This window comes from Typopeltis vanoorti, chromosome 2 (genome assembly GCF_054136105.1).
Source record: "Typopeltis vanoorti isolate ZY-2024b chromosome 2, IOZ_Tvanoo_1.0, whole genome shotgun sequence".
NCBI classification, from domain to species: Eukaryota; Metazoa; Arthropoda; class Arachnida; order Uropygi; family Thelyphonidae; genus Typopeltis; species Typopeltis vanoorti.
Window position 1 is genome coordinate 110,004,032 of NC_143550.1, and position 20,643 is coordinate 110,024,674.

Here is a 20,643-nt window from a genome sequence, read left to right on the forward strand (position 1 = left end):
CATTATTGAGACTTCTTATTTTCCTAGATGGCGCAACTGTTCAGTAACTAGAATCACTTTTTCTTATATCATTATATCCTATTATGAAAATACATTTAAAATCTATGATTTTAATCATTATTTATATAATATAATAATTTAATACATTTAAAATACATTTAAAAAGTAATCGACTTGTATGAAAATACAAGTCGGATTACTTTAAAAGAATAAAAATATGTAAATTAGTAAAATAAGTAACGTTTGATAAATAAAATGGTAAACAACTCACTGGCAAATGTTGTTAGGGCTCCACTTCTTCTCTGAAACGCCTTTTTTACAGCACTGCGATGTGGTGGGTCTGTGATATACAAAGCTAGGGGGATCAGCAAACCTTCTGCTAAACGCAACCATATGATGGTGTTCTCGTGCCAAGGAGACCAGAAAGTGGTTAAAATAATCCCGAGAACCGTAAGCACCTGTAATGAACACATATAGCATAAATAATTTTATTTAAAACAATTTAGTATTTATTTTAAAAATATTTAAGACTAAAAAACATTACTAAACTTTGAAAATGAGTTTAAATATTTTAATAAAATGTTTAGTCTGATTGTAATGAAATTGACTGAAATATTTTGAAGATAAATTTTTTCTTTGTACTGTATTATCTAATTTCGTTTAAATCTCGACAGTTTGAATTTAAGTTATCCCATAATAGCTCTGTTATGATTCTGGATTATAAAAGCTAAATGAAATTTTTGTAATCAGAAGAATTATTTATTTTTACACAAATTTACAAAATTTAATGCTAAAAAAAGTACTTTATTGCTTAAGTAATAATTATGTATGTGCAGTACTTAAAATATCATGCATCTAGAATATGCGATGGGGGAGGTTTTGAAGTACTCAAAATGATTTCGAGTACTTTCATTTCTTTCAAAACAACTTGAAATGCTGTAATTTTACATTTTAAAGTCTAATTAATATTTGAAAAATTTTCATAGTACTTAATGCTTCTAAAAATACTTTAAGACTTGTTTATTTCTACTTATTTGTGTATTTAAATTCTAATGGTTTTTTTTAGGTTGCTTCATATTCTTTTACATTACTGGTGGAGATAAGCAAAGAACTGTATACTAAAAATCTTGCTATAAACTATCACCATTAATTTAGTTCAAATATTAATATCATTCATAATCGAGCATTCAAACTGTTTGCATTATGAATTTTTTAAAGATAATTACAAAATGACCGATAAATTATGATTAGTATCGTAGCCATCACACTGGAAAATTGCAATTAGGTATTGTTTACGAACTTTGGATGTCCTTCGTCATGGGTTGACTTGGTATTGCACTACTTAAAATATGCGATTATTTAGAATATGTTCCTTCGTCCTTTAGTGCTTTTAATTCTTTAATAGTTATACCTTAATCAATAGCCTACTTACAAACGACATAACTTTTAATAGAATTAATAGAAAAAGAACTATCTTCGATAGTTCCTATTCTTTTCTTTTTCTTTTTTTTTTTTCACTATGCAAAATCATACACCAATCCAACTCATACTATCGATGTATCCCCCCCCCCCAATGTATCTCCTATATTATATGCAAGAAGGTGCCCTTCTGGATCAAACCCGAACAATATCAACTTCCTCTCCCCCGTTTGACTATGGTTGCTACATCGGTGAGGATTTACCATACTTTTATTCTACATTAAACTTTGGAACATTAGTTTAATTGTTTAGTAGTCCCGTTTCCTGCTTTTTTTTTTTTTTTTTTTTTGTATTAAAAGGTGTGAAAAGCCTTCAAAGAAGGCAAGTGATATGCGCAAATTTCTAACAAACATTACGAAACTGTGTACAGAAGTTGAACAATCCAAAAATTAGAAATTTCACATTTCTACGAAAATCTGCGCTTAACAGGAAATGAGATCAACTTGATAACTTATTTCCTGCCTTTTGCATCCTACCAATCATGTTTGTTTAGAAGTTTCTGAGTAAATACAGCTCACAAAAAAGGGGGTAATTGAAGGAAGAAACATGACCTGTTCGTATGACTGAAAAATAAACAGAAATAAAGAGCAACTTTATTTATAATTCCGGTAGGTGACATCACCATTTAGTTAGAAAGAACAGAATAATCTCCTAATTACGATTAATGTTAGAAGCACAAGATTAATAGCATAACATCTCGACAAATTGCTTTAGTTTATTTGCTTACCTTGGATGTTCTACTCTCACGAGATGTTTTATTACGTTTAGAATAATATATTTTTATCATTAACAGGTCATGTCCTATTTTCAATGAATACCAGCGCGACTTCGATTTTTCTAATCTGAAGGACACTGAAAGGTGAATGTATTGCCCCCCCCCCCTGTTCTGGTCCCAATAAACCTTTCATCAACCTGTTTAAATCATTCGTATATTTGCCTGCTGTGCAGAAAGGGAAAGGGTACAGACGATAGAGGGCACTGCTTGTCATTCAGCATTATCGCCACCCTTTTAACCTTGACACATCTGTCACCAGGGGACAATATGAACAACGCGGTACTGCAGGTGAGTGCACATGGAAAGTATGAACCGGATGCCGAAAATATTTTTATCTTGACGAATGTGCCATGAGATACTACAGCGTGGGAAGATCAGATGATCATCCGAAATTAACGGGAACGAACACAATTAAAATTTATACTACCACATGTTAGTATAGCTATTGAAACAGCATGTAATAACCATCTAGCGCCCTCTGTATTTTTCAATTCCTAAATTCATCTGGACCCAGCTGTTTCAGCAAGCTAGATGTTCTTACCACCACCCAGTAGAAAAGCCGTTTACATAAATGAAGTTTCAACAAAGCTTTCGACAAAACGGTTTCACCCTAGAAGGACTTTTGTTTTTCTCCCAGCACGTGCGAACCCTCTCGGCTTACTTCCGGCAGAGTAGGCGAAAGAAGCACACAACTCGTGACATCGTAGACGATACACGACCCAACCTAGGGTCGTACCGTCTGCTCTTCTCTTTTTTTTTTCAAGGTGCCACCCTTTGTTTGTCTGTTTGCAGTGGGTGGATTTAGATAAAAGAACGAGCGCGTTCTGTTATATCCTCCCAACGACTCGGTCAGAATTCCGGTACTAATAGTAAAAGAGAAGAAAAGAGGTTTGAATATGGGAAATGGGTATTACTTTCCTGTCTCGTATCAAAGAAAGAATCAGTTAGAAATAATATATTGAAAGCTGTTTGAGTCAGACATTCTATTATAGTTTACGTCTATGACCTTATATGAAAAAGTGTGTGCATGTACAGGGTGTTCGGGATAAATTTGACAGTTTCGTAAGGAAAAAGAAAATCTTCTTTGTATCTATTAAATTTAATGAATTGACAAAAAAACATTACAGGCAGAGTTAATTACAATACTATCAACAAGATTTACTCAAAATAACCACCATTAGCATCGATCACAGCTTCAATTCTGCTTCGGAACCTCGAACAAGCTGATGCTACAGTCTCCCTGGGAAGGGCCGCAAAAACTGTTTTAATTTTATCCATTAACTGGGCTTTTGTATTACTGGAAGTGCGATTGGTGTCTTTTTCAACTGCGCCCCATACAAAATAATCCATGGGGTTAAGGTCTGGGGAGTTTGGAGGCCAAACGTTTGGACTGGTGAAGTCGTAGAAATTTTCAGACAACCATTTTTGACTTTTCCCAGAGGTGTGGCAAGGGGCCGAATCCTGCTGCCATACATACGGCCTACCATTGGCTACCCTTGTTATCCAGGGCTTGACTACAGTTAGCAACTCCACGAACAAAGCCCGAATTCCAATGCCAGGGTTCTTCAACACCTGTTCCTGCAGATTTGCGAGGAATTCTGCTGTACGAACGCAATCAGATCGTCTGCTAGGGATCTTTCTTCTTGCTACATCCTCGTAGTCACCATTGCAAGTCTCTAGTTCATGCCTGATTGTTTTTACTGTATTCAGGGAGCATTGGGCAGCAGTCGTAATATCCTTATTTTGATGGCGGGCACGAATCATCATGATACAAGTTATTCTCTTCCATGATTCAGGTGGGTTCCAGCTATCCATCCTTTCTGACATCTTGTATATGAATGAAGAAGGGTCCAAACTTTTAAATAAAGAGAAGTGTGTGTTAATACATGTAACTTACGGAAAAATATAATTAATTATAAATATGTCAAATTTATCCCGAACACCCTGTATGTGCGAGAGAGAGGGATCAGTAAAAGGTATAATGCAATTAGTAAAAGGTATTAAAATCCAATGACACCTTAATGCACCTTTTGACACTGGCATTATTTTTCTCGCGACTTGATCTCATTTACAAATATAATTGAACTGTTATATAGTCATATAATATTCAATAAAAATTATTGTTTTACTGATTCTTTATAATAGTTTACCTGTAATTTTTAAACTCTAAAAATATTTTATTGTTTTTATTTATTTTTTATTTTATTTTTTTGCAAATGAACCATTAATAACAAACCATACCGAAGCCTTTGAAAAAAGCTTCGGTATGTTTTGAAAACTTTATTCCCATCATGTTTCCTAAGGTATAACGCAATGTACAGGATAATTGGCCAACAATGAATTTATCTCAACACTTGAAATGATGAATTTGTGTCCGGTTCAGAATTAGTTTAAGAAGAAAAGGAATAATAAAATTTTTTTTTTTTTTTTTTTTTTTTTTTTTTTTTTTTTTTTTTTTTGTTATTGGACATATAACAGGACAAATATCCCTTGATATTTGTCCTGTTATACTTCAATTTTTCGCTTATTTAATTTCAAAATTCTAATTTGTATTATAATTTCCCAAAATATAAATTACTAAGATATTTTGATTATTTAAGTATAATTTAAAATATATATTTTGGCTTTGTTTTTTTTGGGGGGGGGGGGGAGGAAGACGGTTATCCTTTCCATTCCATATTCGCCCATGTTTCCACCGAATTGAATAAATAATGAATTCGGCCTAACATGGATCTGCAGGAGTTGTGACCTTTTAACTGGTTTTAAGTTCGATATCCTCTTGCCCGAATGGCATTCTATACGTTTACGATTTATGTTACCTTGAATGTTATTCATATTAAACGACATTCGAGGTAAGCAAAATTTAAATTTCTTTTAAATAAAAATAACTGAAGTTATTTTAATTGAAAAGCCGAAAACTTCGATATGTTGCTGTAACTACAGCAACACTTGAAAGTGGTCAGTCGGCTGTTTAACTAAACAGTCAACTAACCACAGCGAAGAAAGAAACAAAAAAAAAAAAAAAAATTCAATATGGAATTTGTTATACTTTTATCAAAACTGTCATTCGTCTCATGCATTAATTGACAGTGTACCAAATGATGTCAAGAACATGGGTTGTCTACAAACATCGCAATAAACAAACGGATAATGAAGAAGAGATTTATGCATAGCAATCCGTATATGATCTCCTAATTTGGTGAAGTGCCTTTCACACCGATAAAATAAATAAAAAATGAATCCTCTGACGCCTTTTATTCACCAAAGGAAGTATGCATGTGAGGCACTCTGGCTCTATCTACCTTTTGAAGACCGATGGAGAACCAATCGCCATCCTTAACTATCACAGATAGCTGATTAAAGGCTATCAGTGATTTTAACAAGAATTCGGGGAGGGGAATATGACAGACAAATATAGGCATTTAACCTCAACACTAGATACTATCGTCTGAAGATCGCACCAATAATTTCACTTCATCTGAATTTTCTCTTGCATCCCTGCTGGATCTTCATTCCGCATTTCAGCTTTTTTTCTCCTCACCGCTTCTCTTCTAAAAATATCTACACTTATTTTTTACTGTCATTAAAAGATAGTAAATAGAAGTTATGCGCTTGTTATTAATAATTTCCCTTGTTTGGTTGAAGATTCACACTACTTAATATCGGGGTTTCAAAATCGCTTCCCAATATAGTAGCACGTGACTGTTTTCGACCCAAGAGGCGTATATGAAATGAATCGAAACGCCCTTATTACGGATACCAATTCATGCATTTAAATAATTGTGCATACGCCACAGGCACTGGAATGTTTCAACAAGGTTATCGGTTTGTAGCCTCAAAATCTCACTACTAATCCTAAAATAATCCACTGTAACGAAATGGGACCACAGTGGTAGTAAGTGTGCGACTTGCATGTAGCATAAACCATGACACGATTACATCACGTGTTTTTTATGTCGTGAATAATGGGAATGGTGGCAATTGTGAACAACCTTCGGGAAACAAGGAAAAGAAAAATAGTTTATTACTGGAGGAAATTGTTCATTCTTTCTCTCTCTAAACGTAATGTAATCTATTAAGAGGATTCTTAAAATACTCCAGCAAGGAGTTTTTGAAGAAATAAATAATATTGCGGTGTCCATTAATTCCCCAAAGCTAAAGGGAATATATATATATATAATATGCAAAAAAAATAAATAAATAAAAATCTGACAATCCATTTTCTATAATTAAAATTGCAATACTATCAATAGAAAACAACGGAATTTAAATATTACTGGAATGATATTGTAAAAAGCGATTTGACGATGATGATTAAATTAATACTTGTATACGATTTACTCACCAGATGCCACAAATGAATGTCAATGTTTAATTACTGATCTGTGCTTTGTTAATTACCACAGCGATTTTCATCACAAATAACACGTATGGACCAAGCCCTTTCTCCGAAGTTTAGTTTCACGGCATATAAGTTTTTCATTAATATTAATGAAGCTCTTTTTGGTGCCAATCTTCCCACATACCTCAGCTAAAAGACTAGTAGATTATAGATTAGAATCCAGTTTGTCTTGTAAACCTTCTGAAGATTACAAGGCTTATCTTAAAAAAATAAAAGCGATATCTTTGTCGATAATAATGGCAGGACTAGAAATATATAAACAATGTCGCAGCGTAGGTGGAGCGCGCATTGTCCACCTCCCATTGTCCTTTGATGTTCACGCAGTGAACATCAAATGTTCACTGCATCCATTTGCTGTCATGGACAAATTTTTTTTTTAAATGCCCACTACCAATTTTAGTCCCCACTAATTGACATTAAATAACTTTATTTTTGGCATTGAATTAGTGGCGACTAAAATTGGCAGTGGGCATTTTAAAATTTCTTTGAAGTGCTATAAATACTTTTAGTCCTACTTGATCCTAAGATTTTAGGTGGGAGATGAATTTCATCGCCCCGTATGAAACTACCTCCCAGCTTATTGAAGACCTGAAGTGGCTTAAAAAAGTTCCATGTTTGGTCTCTAGACCAAGGTTTACGGACTATGTAAAAAATGAATTAAAATACAAAAAAAAATATATATATATATATATATAGAAAATGAAGCGCCTGTGTAGCTCACTGGAAGTGACGTTTGCACTCCTCAGCACTTGACTGCTCGAAGAAAGAGCATTCTAAGTTCGATTCGAGTCGCCGACTAGAGGAACTTTTTCTAAGCATTTCTTTGATGTTGGTTTCCGAGTTATTCGAATTCCGGCACGGACAAGCGGGTTTTTTTTCTTTCGGAAACTCAGAAGAAATATTTCGTCTCATAAACTCAAGAAAATCGACCGTAGAAACTCACACTATTTCAGACTTCAAAAATATTGCGCTTGGGTTAGGGACCACCAGGTAGCATCCAGCTGCTTATAATTGTGATAGTCTTGGACTAGTTATCTCTGATTGGCTACCAGTGGAGAATGAACTGCCAAACTCGGTCTATATATATATATATATATATATATATATATATATATATATATATATATATATATATACAGTATATATATATATAAAGAGATTTAATGAGTAAAACCGAAAATAATTGTAAGGCTTTAATGATATAAACCACTACTAGTTTCGGCTTTTGACAGCCTTCTTCAGGTGTCTTCTAAAAATAGGAAACAGCAATAAAAACAGTTTAAAACTGAGAAGCACAAGAAAATTGCAGTACATAATTGACATGAAAAAAATAAACACGTTTTTTTTCATGTCAATTATGTACTGCAATTTTCCTGTGCTTCTCCGTTTTAAACTTCAGTGTTTTTATTGCTGTTTCCTATTTTTAGAAGACACCTGAAGAAGGCTGTCAAAAGCCGAAACTAGTAGTGGTTTATATCATTAAAGCCTTACAATTATTTTCGGTTTTAGTCATTAAATCTCTTTATAAAATTGTATCAAAACAACCGAGTCAATGTTCCTGAACGCATATATATGTTCACAATTTTAAAGTACGAAAGATTTGGAACATTCTCCAGCAATACTAATAACTTGATATTAAAAAATAAAAAAAAGTAATACCAGTTGCAGTCAGCCATCTTATTTAGTTTAGTAGTTATTTATTGTCCTGTATCAGTTATTTTTTGCAGTTAGAACTCCGCACAACGCGTCGATTCACTACTCTACGGTGCTGTATACAAATCGTCTTCTTAATATTAAATCGTTTTGCAAGTAGTTCTTTAATTTAGATACATTTTCAATCTTCTCCCACCTCCCAAATACTCACGGAACTGTCCAAATATTTGAAACGGATTGCATTTTTGCAATAATTTTAACACATTTACCCCCCCCCCCCCAAGGGAACTAGGGCCAAACATCGGCAGTAGAAAGCACATGAGTTTGGTATTCTCCAGGTCACTCGATGCTGTGGATTGAGTTCAGAATATTTGGATCAGATTTGGATTCAGATATAAAGTAAAGCGTACGCAGTCGCAAAGATGGAGAAATGTTTCGTCTTCCAGATGGAAAAATCGAGATTCCAGTCCTGTTGACACACCATCCGAACTTTCAAATGATGTGTGCGTGACATTCATCTACGAAATGTTGTAAACCTATAATACATTTTTTCCTATTTTTATCCTCTTATATGTAATATCACATATAGGATTTTATTTTTGAACAAATACAGTCCAGAGACTAAACATGGAACTTTAAGCCATTTCGAACCTCTATCCAGCTTATTAGTGAGGAGGTGGTGGTCTGACACTGTGCGATGATCCCCCCCCCCCCCCCCAAAGGCAATTACAAACATCTATACCCACGGTGGGATTCAAAATCGCAGTTTGTTGATTGGAGAATGAATACGCTGACCAATCAGCAAACCAAGTCAGCAATAATTATCTATATGCTATATTCAAAAATTAAAAAAAATAAAAATAAAAATACAACCACCTATTGTTTGTTTAATCCAATTTGAACATAATAAAATTTATTTTTTAAATTTTTTATGTCATTCTCATATCTTAGAAAGGGAAATGAACGAAACCGAAGTCTATTAGCCAAGCACCTAATTAACATTCGACAACGTTCTTTTCAAGAGAATTCGCAGAACTAGAAGAAGAAAATAGTTAGCAAGAATTTTCCCCCATACCTCCCCCCAAGAGCGGTCTAGTTTATATCAGACACTTTCTCTCGATCCTTTTTTTTGAGACACCGCCCTGAGGTCTGCCCATAATTATTGGCACCACAATTTTAATGGATGTTCTTTCGGTCTCATTCTAAGTAGAGAAAATATCTGGAAGATTCAACTTGTTTCCAGAATGCATGAAAAACAAAAGAAATGCTACACCATTCCTGTTCTGGTGTCTTTTTTTTAATACTCGACTTAATTTTTTTTAAAAAAATGTACCATTATCAAAACAAAGAACATTAATCGTTGTTGGATGTTCAATACACAGCTCAAAACAATTAGGAGATATTTTAGTTTCTGTTCGATAATTTCTGCAAATAATTATAACTATTTGGGACTTTATACATGAATAAATATTTCGGACTTATAGATAGGGTGTAATTGATGAGATATAGTTTAAATAATCGATATTTATTACAAATTTTGTTACATTTGTAAATTATTTTTATAACTTTATAATTTACAAGAAAACCAAAATATCCCCTAATTGTTTAGAGCAGTATATTTAGCTTCAGTTAGAGTTTACAACAAATTATTTTATAATACTTACAACGACTAATGCTCACAACAAAATTCGGTAATAAATTAAATGAAGTAATTATAACATGCATTTTAAATACGCTTGTGTTTATATTTGCTCAAGTCGCCAGAAAAACTTTTTCTAGGACTTTTTTTTTTTTAGCCAACTCCCGGGTTAGCTGACCTTTGCGATGACATGCAGGACTTTTCTTCTAGAAACTCAAGTTTTTAACTCTGCGAGAAGTCAGAAAAATCGACTCTGGAACTCATACAATTTCAAATAACAATGCGAGTTAAAATTTAGGAAAAGGAGTTGATGGCAATGTATTGCACTCTCGTCCCTAAATCCTCAAAATCAACATTGTCGATGAACTCAACTATCAGTGACGATACCAATGGAGATTGGCTAACCAATATTTCCTAAAAGTCAGTTAAGGCTAAAAGAGTTCCACTTACTCCCTTTAGGGAATAAAGTTAGATGATTATTTTATTTACATTTTCTATTGCATTACTTGACTGTAATAACCAACTAGGAAATTTAAAAATCAATTAAAACTTGAAAAAAAATGACAATGTTTTATTGTTGAAAAAAAGGTTCAAATTAATGATTATTTTCTGATCTCTTATATGTACAATGAAAAAAAAAAAGAAGAAAAAAAACATTTGTTTGATAATAAGATTACTTCTAAGAAAAGGATTAAATAAAGATCAGAGGAAGGCAGATTTTGAAGGAGAAAAATAAATAAATAAATTGCATGGCGCTCTAGAATTCCACGAATTCTGAATTAAAATGACTTAACGGTTACGTTCATTTCGAAATTCCCAAACACCTTCCTTCACCAATGCTTTTAAAGCCTATGGTTAATCATCATCTGTGGATTGATAATGCTAATATTAAGTATGTTTTCTTTGTATCTCGCCCACCAAAAGTTATAAATGTAATGTGTATTTCTAAGATTTTACTAGAAACAAGCATTAGATCATCTTCAAATCACTTCAAGCTTCCAATAAAAGGGATAGTTTTCTCATACACCATCTCTATTTTCAAAGTTCTTAAATATCCAAAGTTATCGCCCAGCTGTACCCCTTGATCAACAGACACAGCAAACTAAACACAAGAAACAAAATTCTACTCTACAAGACAGTGATCCGTCCAACAATTAAACACGCCTCCCCAACCTGGAGCTATACCTCCAAGACAAATATTCTCAAGCTACAGAGACTACAAAACAAGTGCCTACGGATGATCCTGGACGCCCCATGGTTCGTCAGGAATGCACAGATCCACAGGGACACAAATATCCCCCACATCTCTTCACTACTACGCTCCCCAGCGGAAAAATTCTTCACGAAAACGTCCATGCATCGAAAACAACTAATACAGCGTGCCGGAAACTATGCTGGAAAAGATCACTGGAAACATAAAAGACCAAAAGACATCCTAACAGCCAACGACGACACATAACACCACGTCTCTCCCCTCAGGCTAAAACACTCACAAACCTCTTCCATCACTGCCTCCGAAACAGACAACAGGGAATATAAAAAGCGTTAAGCTTCACCCTCTGCACTATTAGTGTTTACCGTGGTAAGAAAAAACTTTGTTTCGATAAAGACATCAGGATTCTCTGCTTTTAATTCTTATCCAATTCGCTTTATCTTTTTGGTCGCATTTGCAATAATGCTAATCACAGTTTAACTTGTAGGTAGATATCAGCAACAATACGACCATCTTCGTTTAAGAACATTGATAGATAATCAGTTAATTTTAAACTGTATTGTAGTCCCTTCTTCCACTACGTTTCAGGAAATTTCAACGCACAAGTACATTGTTATTCGAATGCCTTAATGTTATGTATAACGCAAGACGTTGCTATCTGGAAGGGAGAAGCAAAATGTTTTTATAATCCCTGCTATTTGATAAGGTTGCTGTGTAGGGAAAAGTTTATGAGCTAAGTGCTCTGCACAGGTGGGTGCGAGTTATAGATCCTCGTTAGGACTTAGGATGGCTTTAGGTCTCCTAGATTTGAAGAAATCTGTTTTGTCATAATTTGCTGCTTGTTGTACAAGTTCATTTGGATGTGAAGACGATGCTGAGAAGAACTTTACTGCTGAAGATTGCAGGAAATAGTAGATGTAGGGGATATTTGTATCCCGGTGGAATTGGACATTTCTGATATACCATGGTGCGTTTAATATCATGCAGAGATATTTGTTTTGCACTCTCTGTAGTTTGAGAATATTTGTACTTGAGGTGTGACTCCAGTCTGGGGACGCATAAGTAATAATAGCTCGAATCATCAACTGATAAAGGAGCAGTTTAATTTTGGTATCCAGCTTGCTATTCCTATTGATAAGAGGGTAACGCTGTTCAATAATCTTTGATGCCTTTGTACATGAGGCTTTTGTGTGTGGACTGAAGGTTAATTTTCTGTCCAGAGTACACCGAGATATTTGACTTCTGCTTTCCAGTGAATCTTGGTACTAAATAGGAAGATGTCATCTTTGGGAGATATTGAGTTTTTAGTGAAGAGCATGGCGATACTCTTCTGAGGATTTACTTGCAATCTCCATTCCGAGAACCAGTGCTCTAATTTCAGCAGGTTTTCTTGCAGTTTCTTGGTGACAAGGTGCGGCTTAATAGATCTGGTTAGTATAGCCGTGTCGTCTGCGTATATGGCAATGATAGATGACATTGGATTGTGCGGAATGTCCGCCATGTAAATCAAGAAAAGTATTGGTGCCAGTAGGGACCCTTGAGGCACTCCTGCCAAGATTCGTCGCTGGGTAGATAATATATCATTTAGTTTGACTTGCATTCGTCTGCCACTAAGAAATGATTTTATAATTTGGACTAGATCTAATGGAATGCCAGCTAAAATCAACTTGTATAGTAGTCCAAAGTGCCATAATTTGTCGAATGCCTTTTCTAAGTCAAGAAAAACTGCTCCGGTGCCAATTGTAACTTGTGGTAATGAACTCAATTAGTCTGTGAATTTGTTGAGTGGTACTATGAAACTAGTGAAAACCAAACTGTTCTGTAGGAAGAATGTTTCAATTTTTTACTGGAAGTTGAATTCTGGAAAGGATAGCCTTTTCTGCTATTTTGCCCAAATTAGAAATCATACTTATGAGACGATAACTTACTGAGGATCCTTGCCAGGCTTATAAATAGGAACCACGTCTGCCAACTTCCATGTAGAGGGAAAGTACTTGAACCTGAACATAGTATTTATTATTGTTGTAAGATATACATACAATGGCCTTTCCGGGTAGCAGTTTAATAACTTTGTTGGATATGCCACCAGGCCTAGGAGCTTTTTTAATGTTATGTGGTCCTTAAAAGGACTGGCTTAAAGGGGCGAAGCAAGAATGCTTTTCATATTCCCCGTTATCTGTAGAGGACAGTGTAAGGATTAGGTGTTACTGAGCTGTATAAAGCTCTGATCATGGCAGGACGGTAACAGCAATAGCCGAGTCTCAGTTAGAACTTCATTGGCTACAGCATTGCCATCCATTACCCTCCACGGGTATTAATCACCGCATCTCACGGTCGATTCCCAATCTCCTCTAATGTTATGTGTAGTTCTTATAAGAATAAGAACTGGGCGATGGACTGAGTCCTTGACTCTTTATCCCATCATCTGAATGAAGTAAATCTGTGTGGATGGGGTGTTATTGAGCTAAAAAGCTCTAGTCATGGCTGGGTAACGGCAATAGCCGAGCCTCAGATAAAACTTCATTGGCTACAGCATTGGCATTCGTTACCCTGGAAGTCCTAAAAAGGACTTTTCTTTTTTGTCCACTACAAATATTTTATAAGAAAAACTATAAAAAATAAAATGGTGTGATTTAAATTTAAATATTTCTAAGTGAATTTTTAATAAATATTAATACTTTAATTAATTTTGCATATTTAATTTAAGATATAAATAGTTTTATCATAAAAATGAAACGACATTTAATAGCATCAAAGCTAATTAAGGAGAATGAGTAAATTCAATAATCTATACATCAATACTAGATTATTAAAACCATTATTATGTCAAATAATTCGAGAAGTTTAAGTAATTTATAAAAATTCTACCTGAATAACTCCTTCCTTCGAGGTCTCTGTCCTTCATCATGACTTACTCAAATGTGATTTAGTAGATAACGTCGATATCAAATGTATATTTAATCTCCCGTCAAAATACAAGAAATTGTCATGACGTCACGCAACAGAGATCTCATAATGGAATAGAAAAAGAAGTCATGAACTTTTGTGTCAGTCTTTTCTGTTTAAAAGTTAAAGCGGAAGTTTAAGGGAAATGAAACAATACACTGTTTGTCTCGAGTAGTATCAAAGGGGTCCCTTTTAAATCTGACAGAATTGGCTACGCTTAAAGAGAATTAGCAGAAGATATTGTGGTTCTGATAAAAGCGACTTACTTGACGCATGCTTCCTATTACTTTGCTCTGCTAGTAGAAGAGATTAGCAAAGAGAGCGATGTCACTATTGGCGTAAAGCAGCCCATCTGTTTACTAATCTTGTCCCGTGAAGGAACATCCGAATGCTTGTGCGCATAAAAGACATTGAAAGCATTGATTGTAAAGGGACTTCATAGTTAGGTAAGAAATAAAGATGAAGGGTTATCCATTGGCACGTGGTATTTTTAATGTATTAATCTTTGATCGAATATTTTTTTATCCGATTTTTTGAGAAGTTATCTCTATTTTAAAAGGTCAACGACCTAGTTCCTCGTATTAAAAAAAAAAAAAAACACTGTCGCTATGATGTCAAGAAAAACTAGACGACGATGACTAAGGTATGATTAATTGATTAATTAGATAAGTGGTGATGCTGACAGAGATGGATATAGATATACAGGTTCTCCGAACATCACACAACCGCATTCAACTCGTCTGATGATGCAGTGTTTAAAAACTGGCAGAAGAAAAAGGGTGATGTTGTTGCTTGTCGTGTTCATTTGTTGTACTTCGGTTTGCAGATGTACATATTCATGTCATCTATTCAAATACGCTAAACTTAGATTGGGTTAAGATTAGATTAATTTAGGTTATAGTCCGCTATTTAGCTCAGACTGAACTCTCCTGTCTGAAGGGTGTGTCAAAAACAAGTTCCTCCTCTGCCCTCGAGATCACTTGCAGGTGTATGAAACAAAATAATCTTAGCTCAAAGAGACTTCACAGTCAGAATTCTCAGAACACAAACGTCTCTTTCAACAGGTGCAAAAATGTGCAGAGAAAATGTGTCTCCCCCCCCCGCGCGCCGGATCCTGTTCCGAATTCTCCCTTTACAGTCAGTCAGTACACTAGAGTTGTTGGCAACTACTGCAGTAATAACCACTTTATCAGTGAATGTTTACTTTCGTGCAAAGACTTTAAGATCGTTTCTTAAAGATGGATGTGTGTGTTCATGAAGACAAGTCATAAATCTTCCTTATCGCCCCTCGGATAGGGTGTGGTTGTCAAGGTTACTTTTGCATGGTCACTCGTAAGGGAGGCCCTCCTAACTGGCAGGAAGTTTTTGGTCCAATATTCGATCCTGTCGCGTGATAAGTCCCTTCTCTCCCTCCCCTACCAAAAGAAATAAAGCAAATGAGTACATTTGTTTCTAGAGCGAAAAACAGTTGCCATGGAAACCAAACCATATCACAAGCAAGAGGTCTTTCAACTGCGGTGTAACTATATTTTGTGTTCGATCTCTTTGGCTAGAACCAATTGGTGTCATGGGACGAGTGTATTTTCTGTTAACCGACTGTGTTTTCAGTCCAGTTTGTATGATTTAAGAAACTTGACGAAATTCCTTGGGAAGTTAACCCATTCATATCCGCGGGGGGGGGGGGGGCAATAACGATATTCATTTATAACCCCTGAATATTATTGTAATTAGCATGACGCAGAAAAAAAAGAAGGAAGGAAATGACACGTGACCTAATCAATTGAAGACTTCCTCAAACACTGATAGAAATCAAAGAAATAAATTATCAGTGTGCTCGAGGAGAAATGATGAATTTTTGCGTCGCTTTCGCTGATTTCCCAGCTGAGAGAAAAGGTTTACATTTTCCATACGGCTGTTCCCCTTACTATTGTAAAGAACAGAAACATATCCAGTGATATGAACAACATGAGCAACTGTCCACAGCATCAAATTTCTTCCTTTTTTTATAGCGTCATTATAAAATTACTATAAATATTAAATTACAAAGACTGGAGTAGCTGGAAGAAGAACAACCTCTGCAGTCGACAGCAGTTTTTTCCTTTTTTTTTAAGGGGTGGGTGGGAGGAAACCATATACTAACTAATCACCAGTGAGCTAAACCGATACCATAAAATTCACTATCCAGAAATAGGCTGGCTTGTGTATAGCTTATCTCATAGCTTATTTTATATATATCTCTCTCTCTCTCCTTCATTCTCTCACATATTTTTCTTATTCATACACATACGTTATACGTTATACTAAAGTCATTTCAAAAGTTCTGCACACTGGGTTCCAGTGATTTTCAAAACCAAACTTTTTTTTTTTTTAATACGTTACGGCCTTTGCTGTTATTTCCATTCTGCCTTATTATTACTGTTAGTTTTAGTAAGTCTTTTACTGCTGTCAAAAATGTGTAAAGGTGTAAAAATTCACCACGTTTATTAACGAACTGACAAACTATTTGTCATATAATATAACCAATTTCTTTGTCATGGCATATTTGAATACGTCAATAACATAAAAAAGAAACTACAGACTTCGAAAGCCTTATTATCACAGAATGCATATCATTGGTCTGTCCTTGCGTTTTGTGACCTCTTAAAATACTACAACACCAAATAGAACTTTGGGCAACAATGTCGGCTGATAGAAATTCCTACATTTGATATTCCACCAGAGTCAAGGAATATCTATAAATGTCAACTCCAAAGGACGAAAGTGTATTTCGGAACAGTGATGAGGATATCTTTGCAATGGACGTAGAAAATCAAGGAGTTCATGAGTCTATAGAGGTTCAAGATTTATAATAGGACATTCTGTAAAGGACTGTATAATCTCTGTTTCTACTGATGGGAAGCTACGCATAAACCAAACATCGACTGGTGTAATCAACAGCGCCATGTACAAAGGTGTTAAGAACATGTAAAATGGTCTGTATACACTATCGGAAATCCATGATATGGAGTAAAATCGCGTTTATCAGATTGGCGGGTGTAGATGTAGTAGATACTTTGGGAACACTATCTCCGAATTCATTATTTCAGCAGTGGAGGTTGATGCCGGCGGTGTAATGGTCCCCCCCCCCCATCTCCTGGTATGGACTCACTTCAAATTGTAATTCCCGGAAAGAAGAACGACAATGATGTTCTACACTTCTGGATGATGCAGTGCTTCCTATGCTGTGGCATTCTACGGAAAAGATCCGTATTGCTTTGAAACAAATGCATCCTGCCATAAATACAGCTGCTATTGCGATATGGTTACAGCGAAATAATGTGTGAAAAAAAAAAACGCGATGTGGAAGCGCATGGTCCCGATTTCAACTCGGTAGAGTATTCTAGGATGAAATGGACAATGGGTGTGGCTGGATCAATGCGTCCAACAGTGATGCACGAAGAATATATATATATATATATATATATATATATATATATATATATATATATATATATATATATATATATATATAGATTGTACAAGAAATTAAATCAACCATTTCTCAAAACTAATAATAAGAACAAAGCAACATACATACTCATTTTTATATATCTCTCCTAGTTTCAATTTATTACTTTTTTTTCTTAAATCAGAATACTAGAATATCTTTCTCTTGTAAAAAAATAATATTCCTCTATAATTAAAATAAAATAGCTTGCTAATGAAGTATCTAATTTCTAGATTTTATTGAGTATTCTTAATTAATAAGCATATTTTAATTATATTCAGTTGCTTCGGAAATATAATTTCGCAGTACAATACTGATTCGCAATTGACAGCAAGACTACAAATATACAATAGAATGAATGGCATAATTAAAAGAAATTTTGGAAAACAAATGACTAAAGAAACTCAATTAAGATTACATAATACGACCTCTAAACCATCTCTCAAATTTGGAAGTGAAATCTGGATTCTTAAACAAAGAAACAGACAAAGATTGGAAGCAGCACAGATGAAGTTTCTAAGACCTCTCCTGGGACTCACTAGATTAGATAAAAAGAAAAACACAGAAATAAGAACGATTATATAGAAAAAAAATCATACAAGAAATAGAAGAATACCAGCAAAATTAGCTACAACACATAGAAAGGATGAAGAATAATCGGATTCCTAAATTAGCACTGGAATGTAAACCTACAGGAAGAAGAGACCGTGGACGTCCAAGATTAAGATGGAAAGATCAACCTCATCTGAGCAGGAACGGTACATAAAAAGGCCTATACTTAAATTGTTCAGACGATGACGACGATTTTAATCATATTTAGGGGTACGATATGTTTTTATAATATAGAGTTTTACATGTATTTCTTTTTAAGATGAGATCGGAATAAATGTCAAAAAAGTCATTAATTGATAACTTGCTTTAAGTAAAAATGTAACGCAAAGGTTCGTGTGGATCATTTCAGTGTGTGTGTGTGTGTATGTGTGTGTGTGTGTGTGTGTGTGTGTGTGTGTGTGTGTGTGTGTGTGTGTGTGTGTGTGTGTGTGTGTGTGTGTGTGAGAGAGAGAGAGAGAGAGAGAGAGAGAGAGAGAGAGAGAGAGAAATAGAAAAGACAAAAATAAATACTAGAACATCAAGACAGAATTCTATTACATAAACTTATGCTAGTGTTTATTACCTATTTTTCCAGATTGGGGAAATCAAATGATTATATGCAATAATCTAAGTTTCTTCCTAAACATTAGTGTTATTTGCCTGAAAACTTTTCCTAAAAGCTGCTTTGTAATAAGTGTTGCAAGCTAGAAAGTGGATCATGCGTAGCCTGCGAAAATGTAGGAAGCAGATATCTGCTGAGCCACATGTCTTAGTTGGAAACTCTTCAAATAACATTTTTTCCTCGTTTGTATTTCTACCTGCGTATAGGCGAGAGTGCTGTTGTAATGTGCTGAACTACCTCAGCGTATTTTTCTCTTTGAATTCCTATGACCAGTTAAAATTGAAATGAAGTGACATATAATAATAATCCGGGCACTTTTCAGAAATATGTTTACTCACCACTTACATCAGTTCAAAGGTCACATAACGATAAAAGAGAGATTGATTTGACAATGTTAACTACGCACCTTGTTAGCCATAGATGCCAACTTCCGCATCCACCTTGGGGGTCTCCGGCACGATTTCGCAGGTAGGTAGGTAGTTGTGGGGTGACCGAAAACCTCAAGTTACGAAATAAGAGGACACTTCCTACATGACCTCGAAATCAGAGATGGTTGATGAATTTTCGTGCCATCCCCACCGCCAGCATGCCTGGATCACTCTCGGCCAACCCTCCAGGAAACTACCGACGTGATGTGGGGTGTTAGATACACGTTTTCGTGACCGAACCACGCCATACTGCTCGCACGCATAACACACCCACCACGATTTTTCTTTTAGGCTTTCCTCTTAATGGAGGGAGGGTGGAAGAGGGGAAAGGTAGAGCGTGAGTTTGCGCTATCGTTTTGTGTAGTAGGCGAGATCGGAACGAAATAAAAGACTTGTTTTCAAATAAGTATTTTTTTAATAAGCAAGTTATTGATCGATATATTCAAACTCCTTCAAAATCCCGATTCTGAGATAATAAATAATAATAATAATAATAATAATAACAACAATTTTGATTCTCCAGGCATTCACATAGTCATAATCTACACAATAATAAGTGACGTTTCAATATTTGATATGAATTTCATAATTTTTATAATTTTAATATTATTAAAATCATAACTATATTTTAAAGGTCAGTAGAATAATTAAACACATCTGTTGATCATATTTATAGTAACTGCTACTTATTTTGCGTGACGTTTATGGTACTGATAATGCTGAGTTCAAAATATATATTTAAAGTTCTCAATATAATATATTTACAATATATCTAGTTCTATTTTTATCCAAAAAGCTAAGAAAAGGAATTTTTTTTTCTTTTAAGAGTGCTAAAAAAGTCTAAATCTTGTAAAAGATAATCCGATTGTACCACAAATGCCAAAAATAATGTATGAATATCTGTAGATGTCTGCTAAGCATGTTCAGAAAGGTTCTTTGTTTCATTTTTGATTCACTAATAATTCCCCCCCCCCCAAGAAACTTTATTGTGACCGCTCTCAACAAGAGATGGCAGAAACAGTGATACCTGAAATAAGGTGAGGGAATCGAGCTCATCTGCAATCTAGCTGGAGCTCTATGCGTTTAATTTAATTGAAACATTCCTGTGATAAAGGAAAATCCGATTCGTAGTTCCAATAATCATCTCTAAAATAAAATAAAACAAAAAAAAAAGTGGCTCACTCTATATTAATTAAATTAAATTTCCCATAATAAAAACAAGTTGATTACTAGCAGGACTGACAAGGAAGCAACTGTTTTAAGGCACCACCTGCAAGAGGCGTCTGTCTTATTTAAGAACAGCACCTTTTAGTAGGCATTCCCCCCCCCCCAGCCTCGAGACGTTTTTCTTAAAATGGCAAAAAAAAAAAAAGTTCATCTACGACCTTGATCATCACGGCATTTGAGT

The 20,643-nt window shown here is 34.9% G+C and overlaps 1 protein-coding gene across 1 annotated transcript in view; it reads right to left on the reverse strand.

The window, feature by feature from the left end:
• Positions 1-20,643, reverse strand: part of LOC150109331 (uncharacterized) — a 79,208-nt gene that overhangs the window by 12,066 nt on the left and 46,499 nt on the right. The window contains exon 2 of the mRNA XM_090407457.1: positions 272-458. Coding sequence (XP_090263583.1) covers positions 272-458 — 187 coding nt within the window. The remainder of the gene's footprint in view (positions 1-271; positions 459-20,643) is intronic.